The 18,302-nt window shown below is 36.8% G+C and overlaps 1 protein-coding gene across 2 annotated transcripts in view; it reads right to left on the bottom strand.

The window, feature by feature from the left end:
• The window catches only part of DPP10 (dipeptidyl peptidase like 10), an 800,949-nt gene that overhangs the window by 118,625 nt on the left and 664,022 nt on the right, over positions 1 to 18,302 (bottom strand). For both annotated transcript variants that reach the window (XM_070768724.1, XM_070768732.1), the window contains exons 9-10: positions 7,986 to 8,140; positions 386 to 483 (exon numbers count right to left, since the gene is read on the bottom strand). In XM_070768724.1, coding sequence (XP_070624825.1) covers positions 386 to 483; positions 7,986 to 8,140 — 253 coding nt within the window. The remainder of the gene's footprint in view (positions 1 to 385; positions 484 to 7,985; positions 8,141 to 18,302) is intronic.

Raw genomic sequence — 18,302 nt, 5'->3', positions numbered from 1 at the left:
AATAGCACACACATTTTAGGAAGATGGTACTCTTTTAAGGAGAGACATTTAAAAATATGGAGCAGTTATTTTCAGGAAGAAAATTCAGTAGAAAATTATCCTTTGCCCCCATCTCTCTCACACATGTCTCCTGCTGAAGATCTAATTCTTGCTATCAGTATATTTAGTCATTTTGTGGTGCTGGTAATCACCTTAAAACTCTAAATTCTTCCTGGGAACAAGAAGAGATTCAGAATGAGTTCATTCTTACACTAATGGAGGCAACCTCAGTTTTATTTTCAAGTGAATTTGTTGAGCTGATCACATCTCTCTCCAAATGGCAACAAAATGATCATTGGAGTTAATAGATCTATTTTCTGGTAAAAGTGAAATTGAAATTACATACCTTGATTTAAAGCTATCTGGTGGCATGAGTTCCAAAGTATGAGTTGGTCCATATAGGTTTACAACATATAATTTGATTGTTGGGTTCACTTGACCTGCCTTTGAGAAAATGAAAGTTGCAATGCAAATATATTAAGCATTGGAATATATTGAGAAAGAAAGAAAATGCATTTTGATTCTTTTGCAATTTTGTGTTAGAATGGGAAAAATGTTTAATTTCTCTGGAGTAGAAATGATTTTAAATTCAACAACTTGATTGCTTTCAATTGTTTTTGTAGATTGCTGCTTCTCGAGCATTTTAGTCAGACAATTAAAGGTGATAGAAAATCATGATGACTTTATTCATTAGGCAGAACTACTGTGTTCTTCCCCTAGAATGACACTAGAATGGCTGGCTTTACAAAACAACTCACACTATAGGATATGAAATGCAAAGGGAAGAGAGCTTGGTTAATTTAAAAGTAAGAAGAGGGAGAAGAAAGAAAAAGAAAACATACCAAATCCTGGTGCTTAAAATTCCACAATACCTAATCTACTCCATGCATTAGTCATCACAGGCTTTCTTTTAAATTATAACGAATACTAAAATGAGGTATAAATTCCCTTAGGATGTAGTATGGAGCAGATTGCCCTCACTATGCACCTAGCTTGAAGACTAGAAAGACAGTGGTAAGAAACTGTAATTTGAGTCTATCAAACCAAAATTTGTGAAATAGTAACTAGGCTGTATAGCAGTTAGTATGTTTCTGGCTCCTCGTGTGTGTTAAAGCATCACATGCATTATCTTATTGTATGTTCCTACTACAGTCCTAAGATCTATTTAAAACCATTTCCCAGATGGAGAAGCTAAGGAAATTGTTCAAGGGGAAGCATCCAATAACTAAGGGAGCCAGTATTTAACCCCAGGATGCTCTTAACTGCTCTAGTTATGCTTCAGTTCATTCCTAGGCAATCATCATCTAAGTTTTTAAAATATACTGTGAACTTTTAGGGAGCAGACCTGGGAACTTAAATCAACGTATCGCAAGTACGTTGGATGAATGAATGAAAGAATGTTTGTGTGAATAAATAATAGAATCAACTGACTACTTGTAGCTCAATGTGTTTCTAAAAAACACATCACCATCATTGTGGTCTAGCTGCTTTGTGAAGAGAAGACCACGTGAGATATACAAAGGACAAGGAAATTAAAAGTGAGCTGAATTAAAAGACCTGGTAAAAACCAAAGGAGAATAATAGCGCTGATTTAAAGATAATGAAGATTCACATTCAAGGAATTGGTACTAACAAAATCCAGAATTAAATTAGGACCAGAAGCAACATGATGTGTTCCACCAACAATCAGTAATAGCTCCTCAAGAATATCTTGTTAACTTATTAAAAATAAGGAGCATGGAGGGGAGGGAGGAGGGATGAATAGATGAAGAAACAGGATTTGTAGAGCAGAGAAAAATACTCTGTATCTTTCATTACACATCTGTCCAAATTCATAGAATACATGAACCAAGGTTGAACCATAATGCAAACTCTGGACTTCGGGTGATTACAATGTGTCAATGGGGTTTCATCAGTTGTATCAAACCCACTAGTGGGGGATGTTGAGTGGCAAAAGGGGTTATATAGGGCACAAATATCTTCCTTCCCCTCAAGTTTGTTGTGAATCTTAAACTGCTCTGAAAAAAGACAGTCTTCATTAAAAAAAACTGACTAGTACATCTGTGGAAGTGTATTACACACAAGTCAGGAGTTTGATCCAAAGAAAGGAGTCTGGAAAAGCTTTCATTTTAGAAATGTGGTGACCATAAACAGAGATTATGAAAATGGTTCATATGATAAAGGCCTTCCTGGAAAATAAGCAATGAACTTGCCTCACAGAGAAGCCTCTGGTGCCAAATTTTGTAAAGCTTTTTATTCTGAAACGCTCCAGTGCCTAGGTTCCTCTGTCTTGAGCAATATACCCTTCTTCCTCCCTTAGTAACTTTTTCACATCACTTTTGTTTTAATTAAACTGCCATGTTCTGCCCTGAAAGTATTGGTCTTTCTCTGTATTTTTTGAGTCTAATCATTTCTTTAGCTTGATCAAATATGCTAAAATTTAGGGTGGGGACACAGTATTTTGCAATGTCATTCAAAATGCTGTTCATTAGCCAGCAGAATAAATGAGAATTTTATAAACACAAATTCATGGCCCCAACTGGACCTATATTCATACTCAGAATAAGAATCTTGGGGTGTGGATCTAAGAACCTGGCCTTTAACAAGATTTCTGGATAATTATAATTAGTATGCAAATGTTAACAAAATACTTATATATTAATATGTGCATATCTACATATAGATACATATTCCTGCTCAGCGGTTATTAAAGGTGAACTTTCATGAAAATCATCCAGAGGTCCTGGAAAGCTTATTAAACCTATGATTGCTGAGCTCCACCTGCAGCATTTCTAATGTCTGGATGGGATGTGAGAATTTGCACTTCAAATAATTTCCCAGATGTGGCTGATACTGCTAGTAAAAGGGCTACATTTTGAGAACTGGTTCAGTTTACAAATCAGAGAAGTCTGGGTTCAAATTTTGACTGTTATTTACTGGATATGGACATTGGATAGGACATGAAAGATTCTGAAGTATTATTTTATTTGATTATCAAAAATGAGACAATGTTTTTCTGAGAATATGTCACAGAAGTTTTGAGTCAAAATAGATTTTGTTTCTGTGGAAAACAACCATCTCATACTTTTGTTATATGGACTAACAAAAATGATGATTTACAAAGGTGCCCAAAATAGTATACATTTACTTAAATAACTAACTCATGAATTAAATATAATGGTTAGACACTGATTTTTCTAGTTTTTTTTACTCTGTTTATATTTTTTAATCTTTCAGTAAACTGATTAAAGACAATGACAAATTACATTAAATCTGATCAGTTTTTGTGAACTCATCAATGATGCATAATTCTATGACATACTTTGTTGAAAATATACATGGTAATTACCATATATTAAGGCAGTTTTTTTTTTTTTTTCTGATCTATAAGACTGTAAGGATAACTGGTATTCCAGTTAGCTTCCATGTGGCCAAAACCAAACATTAAGCTGTTTCTAAAATTCAGCTGTTTAGAATTCTATAATCTCAATTTGATTTCTTTCCATGGAGTTTTGAAATTAAGTGCACATTGCAAATTCACTTGTACCTTTTAATATTTGAATTGCTTCAATAGTTTGCAAATTAGAGGATTCATCTATTGGGCTTTTATAGTTAATTTGCTACAAAGACTGAAAATCCACAGAATCCTCCCTCTATGATTCTGAAACACAAGCCTCAATAATAATTAACCTTATTTTACTGGCAACCAAATTGTCATTAAACGAGATAATGTTTTAATTAAGAAGATTAACCTGAGGTTATTAAGATATAATTGTGTATCTTTTTTGTGCTGAATTGCTAATGATAGGGTATTTTATGAGTTCTGAATCATGCTGAATTAAGTAAAATACAAATATATTTGTTTAGTGTAAGTATTTCATTAGAAATCTGACCACATTGGGTATTTGCTGCACTCATTTTAATCTAGTTTAATTTGAAGCACAATTTAGTGTGAATTCTATGCGTTACTGAAAAGTCTAAAGGACAACTTTTTGAAAGTTTATTGCATAAGTAAAAGCAAATCAAAATAACATATTTGTTAGTGGAAAAATTAACAAACATTTCTTTTTTAAACCAGAGTAGAAAATAATGAGATTTTGAAAATTCCAGTAATAGACTCAAAATGATACTGAAGTTTATTCTGAGAACAGGATGAAAACCCAAAACTAGTTTCTTCGAGCTCTGTTGCCTTAAGTATCTGCAGATATTTCTAGTGACAACCACCTGAGGACTTGGAACTCTTTCTCTTTGGCCACTATATGTCTTGTCTTTATTTTTAATACTCCTTAACGGTAGTTATGGAGAAGGCAATGGCACCCCACTCCAGTACTCTTGCCTGGAAAATCCCATGGACGGAGGAGCCTGGTAGGCTGCAGTCCATGGGTCGCTAAGAGTCGGACACGACTGAACGACTTCACTTTGACTTTTCACTTTCATGCATTGGAGAAGGAAATGTCAACCCACTCCAGTATTCTTGCCTAGAGAATCCCAGGGATGGGGGAGCCTTGTGGGCTGCCGTCTATGGGGTCTCACAGAGTTGGACATGACTGAAGCGACTTAGCAGCAGCAGCAGCAACGGTAGTTATGAATACACTCAGGACCTTTATTATGTAACACACATCATGCATTAGATATGAGGCTTCCCAGGTGGTGCTAGTGGTCAAGAATCTGCCTGCCAATGCAGGAGATGCAAGAAGCACAGGTTGATCCCCTGGAGATATATCGTTTATTACATATATAGCATATGTGGGGCTTCTCTGGTGGCTCAGTGGTAAATAATCCACTGTAAGACAGGAGATGTGGATTTGATCCCTGGGTCGGGAAGATCCCCTGGAGGAGGGTATGGCAACTCATTCCAGTATTCTTGTCTGTAGAATCCCAAGGGCAGAGGAGCCTGTTGGGCTACAGTCTGCTGGGTCACATACAGTTGGACAGAACCAGAGCGACTGAGCACGCACACGTAACATGTTTGATGCTGTCTATGAAAGTTACTCATACAGAGCTGAGTCATTTGTACTTAATGGAGCCACCAGAGCTCCACATCTATTAGTTAACTTGACAAGGAGATATTTTGATTCTAGCTACATCTTCTGAGATACAAGTTAACCTCTGGTAGTTTTACAGAGAGAGAGACAGAATCAATAAATTTGAGTTATTTCTCTGTTCTCAAAATAACTATGACTTTTATAAAAGGACATAGCCTTTTAGAGCCTTATTTTGCCCATTTGTAAACCAGAGGCAATTGTGAAGAGGGCCAAATAAAGAAAAAAAGTGAAATGTCTCTATGAAAATATATAGCATATTATTAGCATACATGATTTACCCAATTAATACATAAACATTATTTTTATTTTATGCCTACTTACTATTAAAAAATATTAATTAAATGATAGCATAAATAACAATACATGGTCTAGGTTTGTCAACACAGAATCTTCTGCTTTACTGCTAACTTATTTAGATTTTCTCAAATGTTTTTATATTTCCATTTGTTTGCCACAGACAATAAAATTTTAAGGCCTAGGAGTGTCCAAGTTCAAGCACCAAGTCTGTAACAGAGAAGGCAACTTGACGATGCAGCTATGACATATGGCTTTTCTGTGAATCCTAAAATCCCCACTTCTCTTGGGAAATTAATTATAGAAAGTGGCCCCTTCCCCAGATTTGACTTTATGCCCTTCATGTAGTGCACACTGAACATCCTGAGTGACTGTCCTGCCTATTGACATGTTGTTTCCACAACAAAGACCTATTATTCATTTTGTATTTACATGGTCAGGTGAACTTTCATTATAAGTAAATCCAATGGGATGAGAATCTATTTCAGAAGTCTTTTCACTTTTTTTCTGGTAAAAATAAAGGTGCAGGTATGTTATACTGGCATAAGCTGTCATCCATAAAATATGGGTAAATCCACAACTGGAGAAGACATAAAGATTTTACATGAAGTACCATAAAAACGTCTTGGGAGATATAATTATTTTGTTGCTAGGTCAAACTGCCATATTTTCCTGAGGAGCGTTGAGTATATGTGTTTTCAGATCTATGCCCAGAAAATGGCCTAAAAATGATATTTCAGAATGGTGGAATCAGCTTCTTCTCAATCCTGCTGCCTTCCATAGCTGCCAGTCAGTCACACTGATATTACAGCCTACCGGAAGGAAGATGGGATGGGGAGAGAGAAAGCACAGACTCTCCATGAGCAAATAGTCTTCTCATCCCTCTTAATATTCACTCCTTTCCTTCCTCCTGTCCCCAGGAGTCTTGTGGATGACAGGAATATCAGCAGTCACCTCCCCTTCCTACCGTCCACACCTTCATTGCAGAAGTAAAGAATGCATGTGATGCATAATTTTTCCAGTACTCTGCATAGCAGTTAAGGTAATGCATACATTTAAAGGTACAATCTATTGTACTTTGTAAACACAAAGTACAACTCACTAAAGAAATGGCTTAAAAACAGCTTCTAAATAAAATCAACAGCCACCTCTTACCTCCTTAAGAGTTAAAATGTGTAAACTGGAATTTAAAAGTTTTCTATAAGACTTCTTTACATGACTAATGTCTAGGGCTACCTCACTTTTTCTTTTTTTTTTTGTAAACATGGGGAAAATTAGCTTTAAAGCAAGAATGAGATTAATTAAAAATGACATATAAGAGAAAAGCCAATACACTCCAGATGTTTCTGCAGCCTGCTTTCAGAGGCCTTACCCAACACTTAAAAGTAGCTTTGCTGAATAAAAATATACCAAGAGACTCAAAAGGCAAATTGATTTATGACCTTGTTACTGAGCATATACTCTGTGGTTGACCAAGGCTGACTTCAGGGTATCAGAAGAAGAGCGGGATTTTTCTAAACCTCCATGCTGAATATGACTTCTTTCTAGTTTCATGAAAGATGCAAAGGTTGGAGATGGAAATGGCAACCCACTCCATATTCTTGCCTGGAAAATCCCATGGACGGAGGAGCCTGGTAGGCTACAGTCCATGAAGTAGCAAGGAGTCGGACACGACTGAGCAACTTTTCATCACATTAAAATATTTAAACACTTTTGAAGAAAAATACTTATAATAAATTTTCATCATGAGAACTCACTATCACTCCTTAAAAAGATATCCATTATTTGTTCTTCAGTATCAGTTTGTTTTCACAGAGGATATGGCAAGAATGGATTGGTGGAGTCAGGGCCTGTGGACTTAGCATTAGGAATAAGAGAAATTGTGCTACTCATAGAAAAAATAGTTTTGCTATCTGGGCAAGAGTTCCATATTCATTTCACACAATACAACAATTCCAGCTATTCCAGCTATGCCTGACTATGGCTCTGCCCAGCATTTTATAAAGTATGTTCCAGAGTATGCTCTGCCAAAAGAATACTGATGTTAATATTAACACTAATAAATTCTCTAGGCTTAGTCTATTCTTTATTGGTGATTCTTTATGTTTAGTCTATTCCTTACTGGAGATCCTTTATGCTTAGTCTACTTTTTATGAGATTTATAATACACATTAGCATACAGTATATTAACTGCTCTGAGAAATCATCTGAAAAAAACTAGATGTTTTTATTAACTGAGAATTCCCAGCTTATTTGACTGTGATAAACAACTCACAGAATATACCTTGGAGAAACCTTTGCCCTGGCATCAGTGCTGACTTATGTTTTCTCACTCTCTTTTTAACTGTGAAAGTGAGAGATAAAGACTGAGAGCATCAAAGGGAAAGAAATGAAGCAGAAGCTCCTGCAATCTTGAATCATCTTCACCTGTGCCTATGCAAACACAGTGGATAGACTATCGCGTGCTCTTAAAATTGTAAGTCTGTCGACAAGTAAGGGGGTTTCTTTAATTCTCCCAAGACAACTTGTTTCTGAACCAAGAATACTATTGATCAACTCACTGGTGCAGAGAGAAGGGGAACAAACTAGCATTCCCACAGGACTTACCTTAGGATATGGATACTGCTTTCCTTTGGGATACAAAGCTCCAGTAAACCGAGGGATAACCATGTTAGGCACCAAGGAATCATTTATCATTAGGAAGGCGAGCCTTTCTCCATCTGGTGACCACCAGTGGGCGATGTGAGAATGCAGAAGTTCCTCTAGAATAAATGAGTGTTAGTTTGAAACCAACTGTAGATGTGGGCTCATTGACCCACAAATGTCTGTCCTTGAAATCTCCATTGTACATAAATATTTTCTACACAGTGTGGTGGACTTGATTCAATTTCATGGAGAATTCTCTATTTTCAGGTTACCCTTTCAGTCTCAGGAAAACCAGAGGCAAAGGAAGGAAAGAAGAAAGCAGTGAAGTTAGGATTTTGTGGATTGCCAGCAATTTGAACAGAGGTGAAAGTACAATGGAAGTAAAAGGAATAAGAAGAGGAGAAGAGTAGTTGAAGACTGAAATATGACACTAATCATATCTGTGTCATCATTCATATTTGCATTCAGTCACATTTCCATCCTCTTATCATCAAACTAGTTGAATACCCTGCAGATTAAACTATTTTAAACTCTAAGGAAATAAAAATATACTACATACCTTTTGTGTGACCCAAGATCCACTATCCACATTAATATATCTGATTTCTGGCCCAGGAAATTAACTTGTATGAACTCTATCCAAAGAGCTCCCATGCACTCTAGAGTATGGCCATTCTGGTCCTTTGGCAAGACATTATAAGAAGACGAGTGAAATGGCTATATGCATTCCCTTGACTATGACCTGTAATATCACCCAAGACTTGCTGTGTATGTTAAATGATGCTACTCTCCCATCAATGCAGCCTCATCTACACAATTTTCTCCTTTTGTATCTGATAATGGCTCACTTCTGTTACCATAGAGGTCATCATTGCCTGGCTGCTATTAGTCTAGATTATAGTTCTGCTATTTATCTTTTTGTAAATAAACCCCTTTCAAATTATTGAATATGCTAACTCTTTTCCTTTTAAGACCCAGAAAAGAGAGCTTCAAATTTAGATTCTGAGACTAGGTTGGAGATGTATCTGTATCTATCTACATCTATATGTTGATGTTAATCTATATCTGTCTATCTATATGTATATCTTTCATGTGATAATAAAATTTCTTGGGGGAACTGGAGCATAGATAGTCCATAGTGAGGTTTGGAATCACAAATAATCAATTGTCACTGGTGATGACATAGGATGAAATGCAGCTAGAGAGGAAAAGTGTTGGAAGGACAAGTGGTTGTGACACTCAGCTGTTGCAGCAAGGGCAACTGTAAAGACTGTGAGTTTTTACGAGACCTCAGAGGGATTACATAGAGATAAACAGAAATTGAAATCATGACCACTAAATCAGGAAAACACAAAAGGTAGCCATAACAACTTTGGTATTCCTCTCTTCTGTGGTGAGAGGTCCCACATCTGATGGAAGGGCAGATGTGGCTGAGGTCTAAGTTGTACTGCAGAGCTGAATCACAAACTATGGGTTTTAGAGCTGAGAGCAGTACTGGGGAAGTATTTGGAGTTGACACAGTATAAGAATGCTTAGGTAGATGTGTGCAGCACACTCAATGCTTTTTGGACCAGTCTCATGAATAACCAGTTTTACAATGGAATGTTGGCTAAAGATTTTGAACCTCAAAATTTCCACAAATCTTCTTGCTGACTGAGGCAACCTCTATCCAAGGGAGCTAGACCTGCTCTGCATAAAGGCAGAGTATAAAATGAATTCCTGTAAAGCCTATGAGTTGGCATCCCTAGGGAAGAGTAGGATATCTCTTATCAAGTGAGAGAAGATTTATTTGGATTGTATTTCTTTAAAAGTTTAGAGGGCCTACACTTAATTTCTAACATAATTCCACAGTGATAAGAGAACAGACTCTGTACGATTTCAATATCTTTAGACCATGAAATTTTTGCATCTTGTTTTATGTTCCTGGATATGTTCCACTGTCCCTTGGTTTAGTCTATGGGAACTTGAATAGATTTTGTATGCTGCTATTGTGTGAAAATTATATAAACCTTAAGTATGTTGAATTAGTTCATAGTGCTTTTTCACATCTATTATATCCTTCTACTTTTCTGTCTTTCATTCTATTAATTTTTGAGAGCTTGATATTGAAACTCCAACTAAAAATCTTAGTTTATTGACTTAAAATTAATTGCTATATATAGTGGAACTATATAACCTTGTTCTGTATTTTCTTCTGTAAATGTGTCATCATATTTGCATAATTTTAAAAATTTTAAAAAAATGTGTAGAGGTCCTGGACTCAGGATTTTGAAGAACATAAACCATATTCACACATGTTGGCCGGTTTTGCTCCCAGGTTCCCTGGTGACTCAGATGGTAAAGAATCTGCCTGCAATGCAGGAGACCCAGGTTCAATCCCTGGTTCAGGAAGGTCCCCAGAGAAGGAAATGGCGATACATTCCAGTATTTTTCCCTGGAGAATTTCATGGACAGAGGAGCCTGGCAGCTACAATCCATGGGGTCACAAAGAGGCAGACATGACTGACCAACTTTCACTTCACTTAAACCTGTAAAGCTGCCAGTTCTGAGTAGAACCTGAGCAGGAGAAGGTTGTGTACCATATCAGGGCCATGGTACAACCTTCCCTACCATCTTCACCTTGTGACCCAGAGATATGATGGTGATATAAGCATCCATGGCAAACTGATTTTGTGTGCAACTCCTGACAATTACCATATGACCATTGAACCACAGGCATTACACGGTTTACAGAAAGGCCATTTTCTCCTGTGCTGATAAATATTCCCCAATTCAAAGGCAGCTCTCTATTGAGCTATGGTAACCCTGACCATGGGATGCCAAGTGACGATGCAACCAAACTACCAGTTATGAACTGATTTCTATCTGATTCAGTGACCACAAAACTAAACATATACAGCTATATTCCACTATAAGATAGAAGGGGTTTATATAGAACTAGATCAGAACATATAGGTGAACTCTATATACAGGCATCCTCTACTTTATCCTCTTTCTTCTATTTCACATCTGTGCCTCAGGGTGTGTTTTCTAACATAAACTGGCAGAGGAGGAATAAATGCAAGCCTGGTTTATGGGCAGGTTTGCATGATGTACTTCAGCACATTGGAATTAGACAGGCTCTGCTTCCCTTGTAGCACAGCTGGTATAGAATTTGCCTGCAATGCAGGAGGCCTGGGTTCGATCCCTGGGTTGGGAAGATCCCCTGGAGAAGAGAAAGGCTACCCACTCCAGTACTCTGGCTTAGAGAAGTCCATGGGGTTGCAAAGAGTCAGACACGACTGAGAAACTTTCACTTCACTGTACTATAATCTGATTCAGGAGTGATATTAAAAGACTATAACAAACATAAACTCCCCCAGCTGGAAGGCTTTTGAACAAGATATATATTTTCCACTTCTTGTGGAAGGAGACTTGGATTAAAGCATGGGGCCATCCAGACTTCTGCACAGGAACTAATAAAAGAGTCCACCTGGTCAGGGATAGAGAAAAGTAAAATTACAGAATTAGTGACAGGAAGTCTAGGGAAAGGTAAGTGTATGGACTTGTCAGAAGGTGTAAAAATATAAACATTTGAAGATACTAGTGTCCAGCTTAATGTCGATCAGAGCATATCCATAGCAGAAGAGGTTCTTAATGATCCAATCACAGTATGGCGACCAAGTGCATGTCAGTGCGCCACCATGACCTGTCAATAATAGTGATCATTAATAAACTCTTCACATGCCATTATTTACCAGAAGACCCAGTTGACTACCTGATGACAGGTGGACTACATGGAAACTCTCCCATGAAGAAGGGGTAGCACTGCTATTACAGAGATAGACACATGGTCTAGGTATGGTTGTGCATTTGCTGCCTTTAGTCCTATCAGTTCCGCTCTTCATGGGTTTACAGAATAACTTATCCATTGCCACAATAACTCACACTATGCCACCTCCAAACAGTAACTATTTATAGCAAAAAGAGGGGCAATGGGCTCAAATGGGATTCACTGATTTCATCATGTCCCTCATTAGCTGTACATACCTGGCTTGACAGAAGAGTAAAACAGCCGGCCCTATCTCAATTTTGGCACTATTTGTTTGAAAATATTCCTGAAGTTGGGATGTTATCCTACAGATATTAGTGTCCTAGTTAATGTCCACTTGAGTACACCCACAGCAGAGGAGGCTCTGTGTTCCTCCTGAATTACTAGGAAGCATAGGTCTAGGTTAAGCGGTAAAAGTGTAATGTTCTCTTTCACTATCACACCAGTAATCCATTGGGCACATTCTGTTTCTTATTTTCATGATAATATGCTTGGTGGGTTTAGAAATCCTCATGCCCAAAGGAGGATTGCATCAACAAGGAACAAAGCCATAATTCTGTTCCTCTGAATTGAAAACTGAAATTTCTCTCTGACCATTCTGGGCTCAGTATGACTGGGGGCAAAAAAACTGACAGAAAAAATAGTCACTGTGCTGGGTCCAAGGATTTAATCTCATTGCCAGGAAGATAATGTGCCTTTACTATTAAAAAAAAAAAAGTACAAGGAAGAATCTATTTGGAATTTAGCAGATTCACAAGTATTCTCTGGTATAATTCCATCTAATTTTCCAATTCTACATTTCCATACTGCAATTTCCATTTTAATGGAAAACTAAAATGGTTGCAACCTAATTAAGAAGAGGAAGCAAAGGAATAAGATTCATCAGGAATAAAGTCTTGGTTTGATGCACCAGGTAAATAGCCTGTCTATTCTAAATGCTGGCAGAAGATAAAGGGGAAAAAGAATGAATAGTTGAAGGTGTTTTGATTACCAATTAAAGTCTTATGATAAGTTTTTTTTTCTTAATAGGGGCATTTACCCCCAAATCTTCTATGAAGAACACAAGTATTTGTCTGTAGCTATCAATTTCATACAGGAATATTACTGGACTAATATTACTCTACAATGAAACAGTACCAGATGGGACTTTGCATGCTCTTATTTTGACACCACAACCTTTTCACTGGAAAAGAATATTCCCATGGTGTCTAGTCTAAGTATGGCCAATATGAAACCAGGCAAATCAAATAAAGAGAAAAGAAGTTAGTACATGGCATTTATTCCTTTGGTTCCCACCCATGAAGTCATGTAGGTCTGGCTCTGTTCCTCAACCAAAGCTTACTGCTTCTAGAACTGTGAAAATCACGCATTTCCCTCCTTCTAGGTCCTAGTAACAGCTGCCACACCTCTTCAGATTTTAATGGCTGAATTATTACTAGTCCCAGGTTAGATATTCCTTGTCATTTTTAAATGGCTCCTTCATAGATAAAGCTGAATACTATTTTGATAGTGACTTTTTATTTTTTCCAGTAGTGATCCTGACACTGATTTACTTAATAACTTAAAATTCAGATGAAGAGACCTGAGTCATCCACATAACACACTGAAGAAAAAACATGCTAAATGACAATTGAGTGTTTAACCTTAAGTCTTATGAGACTTGTAGGTACAGAGAGATAGTGTGTTGCCCAAAATCAACACTCAGGGTTTCTAAGAAACAGGTACTGTCCTGGGTGCTGAAGTATGTATGCTGCTGCTGCTGCTGCTGCTGCTGCTGCTAAGTCGCTTCAGTCGTGTCGGACTCTGTGTGACCCCATGGACTGCAGCCCACCAGGCTCCTGGTCCCTGGGATTCTCCAGGCAAGAATGAAGTATGTATACACAAGTACTTTCCAAGAAAAGAAGGTCTCCAATTTGAGGGCATTATTCAATAGAAACTAGACACTATCCGCTCTTATTTATTTTAGAGTGACTTAGGCCTAAAGTTTCTCCTCACAAAAATGCCAAAATAGCAAAGTAGTACAAAGAGTAATGTGACTTCCTTCAGGTATAAAAATAAACCTAACCAAATAGAAAGGAGATAAATGAAAAAATCTTTAATATGAATTTGTTTAAAAGTCCTCTTGGACAAGGCAGTTCTTTAATTGCAACTCAGAGCGACTTTTACTCATGGATTTAAACTTCCTGTAATTATATCATACTATTTACAAACAATGAATTTTACAAATCGCATCCCATTCCATTTCATTGTCTCTATTATACTGATTTAGAAAATCTTACTGCAGAGCAGATGGAGTTTTCAACACATGTTGTTTTATATCACAAACACTTAAAAATATAGCCTAAACACAAAGCATTCACTGAAAACTAACTCATATATGATCATAGGGTTCAGATTAACATTTCTGAAAAGTAAGCTGATTTTATCCATTTGAGTTTATACATTTACATAGGATTTCCTGAGGATGTTACTGACCTGTAATTTGTGGTTGAGTTTTCCCCTTACTGTTTGTATCTTATTGTCAACTTTTTGAAAGTATTGTCTATGTTCAAAACCTCTTGCTTCCCATTTACACTTCCATCCACTGAGATCTTGCTTATGGCACCACCAATTGGCTGATTTTGCTCTTATCAAATTCTGATAGCAAATCCAACAGCAACTTTGGAATCCTTAGCTGTTTTGACCTTGGATTTAGCATCATTGTTTACCATATCTTCCTCTGGCTTCCATGGCTGCATCTCTAATTAATTTTCCTTTTATCTGTCACAGTTCAGTTTTACTGGGATTTAGTAAAAACTCAGTAACTATTTTTTGAATCAGTTAATGGGTAAATGTGATTCCCTGTGTCTATGAAAAGGTACAAGTGAAATGAATATAGGCATTTCACATTGTTCTTACCAAATAACAAAAAATTAACAATCCTAGTTTGTTGACAAGGATATTGTTTATCTTGAAATTTTTTTAAGTCTCATTTCTTTATTTTTGTCATTCTTAGAGTTCAGTGCAAAAACTCTTTCTTCTATAAAACCCCTCTATATTCCCCCAACCCATCAGAATTAACTCTACTTATGCATATATTTAATATGATGACATATAGTTCTATTAGAAGACACTTGCTTCTTGGAAGGAAAGCTATGATATACCTAGACAACATATTAAAAAGCAAAGACATCACTTTGCCAACAAAGGTCTGTATAGTCAAAGCTATAATCTTTCCAGCAGTCATGTATGTATGTGAGAGTTGGACCATAAAGAAGGCTGAGAGCCAATGAATTGATGTTTTCAAATTGTGGTGCTGGAGAAGACTCTTGAGAGTGCCTTGCACAGCAAGGAGATCAAACCAGTCAGTCCTTAAGGAAATCAACCTTGAATATCCATTGAAAGGACTGATGCTGAAGCTGAAGCTCCAATACTTTGGCCACCTAATACAAAGACCTGACTCATTGGAAAAGACCCTGATGCTGGGAAAGACTGAAGGCAAAAGAAGAGGGAGGGAGAGGATGAGGTGGTTGGATAGCATCACTGATTTAATAGACACAAATTTGGGCAAACTCTGGGATATAGTGAGGGACAGGGAGACCTGCTGTGCTGCAGTCCATGGGGTCACAAAGAGTTGGATGCGACTTAGTGACTGAACAACAATAGTTCTATTTCTATTTACCATGCTCCAGATGGTTCATTATATAATAGCTGTTTACAGTCTTTCACTTCACTAAGTTGGAAATATCCAAAACATAGAGGCTCATATTCCTCATGATATTGCTCTCAGATAATGCCTGACAGATATCTGTGCTCAATAACTGTTGAATTGAATTTCAAAGAAGGATTACTTTAAAATATGAGATTCTAAAATATATTTGTAAATCATGTAGGCATATTAGTTCCATTATTCTATACATTCAAATAATAGAACTTAAGTCATTTTTTGTTTCTATTTAACAGATTCAATACTTCATAGAAACTTTCAAATTTGTAAACTTGGCAACTGTGAACTCTACCTTTTTAAACAAAACATTGATCTGATATTTTATTTTGTTAAATATGTCAATTTATATGAATAAGATTTGAGGTGCGTTGTGTAAATTATATTTAAAATGTTTCATTTTTAGCACAAAGTTCTATTTTTCTTCTGAACTTCACCAACTTTTTAAAACACATTATATTTTATTTGCTTTTACTTTCCTTAGGAATTGAATAATACTAGACATGGAAACAATTGCACTTTTAAAAGACTTTTAAAGACTACTTTAGTGACAGTGGTTGGAAGCAATAGCTACACTCACACATTGGCCTGGCCCTAAAAAATTAAGTCCTAAAAAATTAATGCACTTAAAATTTGCCTTAAAATATTTTATTATCTTTAATGTGATTCTTCCAAACTTTTTTTTCCTGTAATTATAGAAGGTACATTTCAATTAAAAAAAAAAAGTAAGTCGAAATGGTACATGTTACTTCCTGGGTTTCCCCCACACACTAATTCATATTGTAGTTGATTTCTGGAAAGTAATAAAAAAAATTTCCACACTAGAGTAAGACACACATACTATTAAAATCATGCATGCTCAGTTGCCAGTTGTGTCTGACTGTTTGCAACCCCATGGACTGTAGCCCACCAGGCTCCTCTGTCCATGGGATTCTCCAGGCAAGAATACTAGAGTGGGTTGCCATTTCCTCCTCCAGGAGATCTTCTCAACCCAGGGATCAAACCAGTGTCTTCTGCACTGCAGGCAGATTCTTTACCACTGAGTCACCTGGGAAGCTCCCATTAAAGGTCACATGCATTCCTAACAGAAAGTACTATATTTTCACGAGCATATTGAAGGGAAAAGAGAGGGTCTGGATTCTGGGAGCTGATGGCACATTGGACAAGTAAAATAATTCAATTGCTCAGTCGTGTCTGACTGAGTAATAGTAAGTTATATTATATTATTATTATTATATTATTAAGGTCCATGTGGGACTCTTGAAGCATAGATTGAGGATGGCAGGCAAAATGTTGAGGGAAAACTCAATGGCATCTGAATTGCCTAGATCCCTCTGCCAGACCTTAATACAGATTCCCTTGGGAGGGTCCCTTCTCTTGGAAATGAAGCAAGAGTTGAGGTAAGTCCATGGACAGTAGAGTTCAGAGTCTGGTTGATGAAACAGACCAGAGAAATCTAACACCTTGTGTCCATAATGCATATCATCCTTTGGAGAACACTGAAAGGCCTTCCACTGTAACAGAAAGAGTAGCCCAGGATGAAGAACTGGCTTTGAAGACACACATTCAAGCCCCAGCTCTGCCCTCATGAAGCTGAGGTCATGCGCAAGAAACCTATCCTCCTTGAGTCTTGGTTTCTTCAGTAAATAATACACTAGGATTGTAAGAATTAACTCACACAGCATATCTGAAATTTCCTAGTATATGTAGAATATATGACCAAAGGTGTAACTTTAATTTGAATAGCAAAAACCATAATTTTCCCATTTTCCTGTTTTTTGGAAAGTGTCCGACCTACTGTGTAGTCTTGAAAGTTTTTGCTACCCATTGGTCCTGCCTTTACCCAACACATTTTTCAGTTTCAGCCCCAATATATAGGTTTCTATTCTCTAATTAAGAAAGTAGCTCTATTTCTCAAATAATGGTCTTTGATTTATCTCCTTACAATTTCCTCAAATATGTAATTCCATAAACTTCATGAAGCTTTCCCTAAAAGACAGAGGCCTGAATCATCTTGATCAATGGTCAATTCAGTACACTGTACATTAAGTTTACTCCCAGTTAATTCAAAATTTCTTCTGTGTAAAGGATCCTACTTTGTCACCCAGTGAGCATACCAGCACATTGAGAAGCACCAGTGTTCCCGCTAAATTATTCCTCTTCTGCTGAGTCACTGTTCCTTCTGAATGTCTGCTCACTGTGTCTGCTACCACCATATTTACTAGTGATCCAACCAGAAGTCGAAGAATCATTCCTGACTTCTTCAACTCATTTCATCCTTTTAAACATTAAGATCTACCTATTTGACTGCCTCATCAATTTTAGAATCTTCTTTCCTTTTTACTGCTTTAACCCTAGTCCTATTGCTCATTCTCTTTTGATAGAACATAGGAAAAGACTTCTGGTTGTTCAATGGTTCTTTTTGCTATTCAATTCCACCTTACACGGTAGCTAAAATGATCTATTTATGAGGAAGATCTAATCTTGGCACTTCATTGCTTGAAAAGCTGTATAAGTTTCCCCATTTAATAGTGGAAAAATAATTGAAATCCCAGATTATTTTTAAGGTTACTGCTTCTTGGTTCTTGGTGACTTCCTTTTTCTCAAATTTTATGCCTCAATAATACCATGCATAAGATCTATTTAACCTGAACAATATGTATGTGTATTAATATATATAAATATATATATATATGTCTCAAACAGGGAATCATGTAAATCATAACCAGTCAAAATATGAGCAATACAAAGATATGAAAGCATG

Source organism: Bos indicus, chromosome 2, assembly GCF_029378745.1.
Source record: "Bos indicus isolate NIAB-ARS_2022 breed Sahiwal x Tharparkar chromosome 2, NIAB-ARS_B.indTharparkar_mat_pri_1.0, whole genome shotgun sequence".
Classification (NCBI taxonomy): Eukaryota; Metazoa; Chordata; class Mammalia; order Artiodactyla; family Bovidae; genus Bos; species Bos indicus.
Note: the sequence above shows the minus strand (reverse complement) of the source record. Positions and strands in the feature narration are given on the sequence as shown.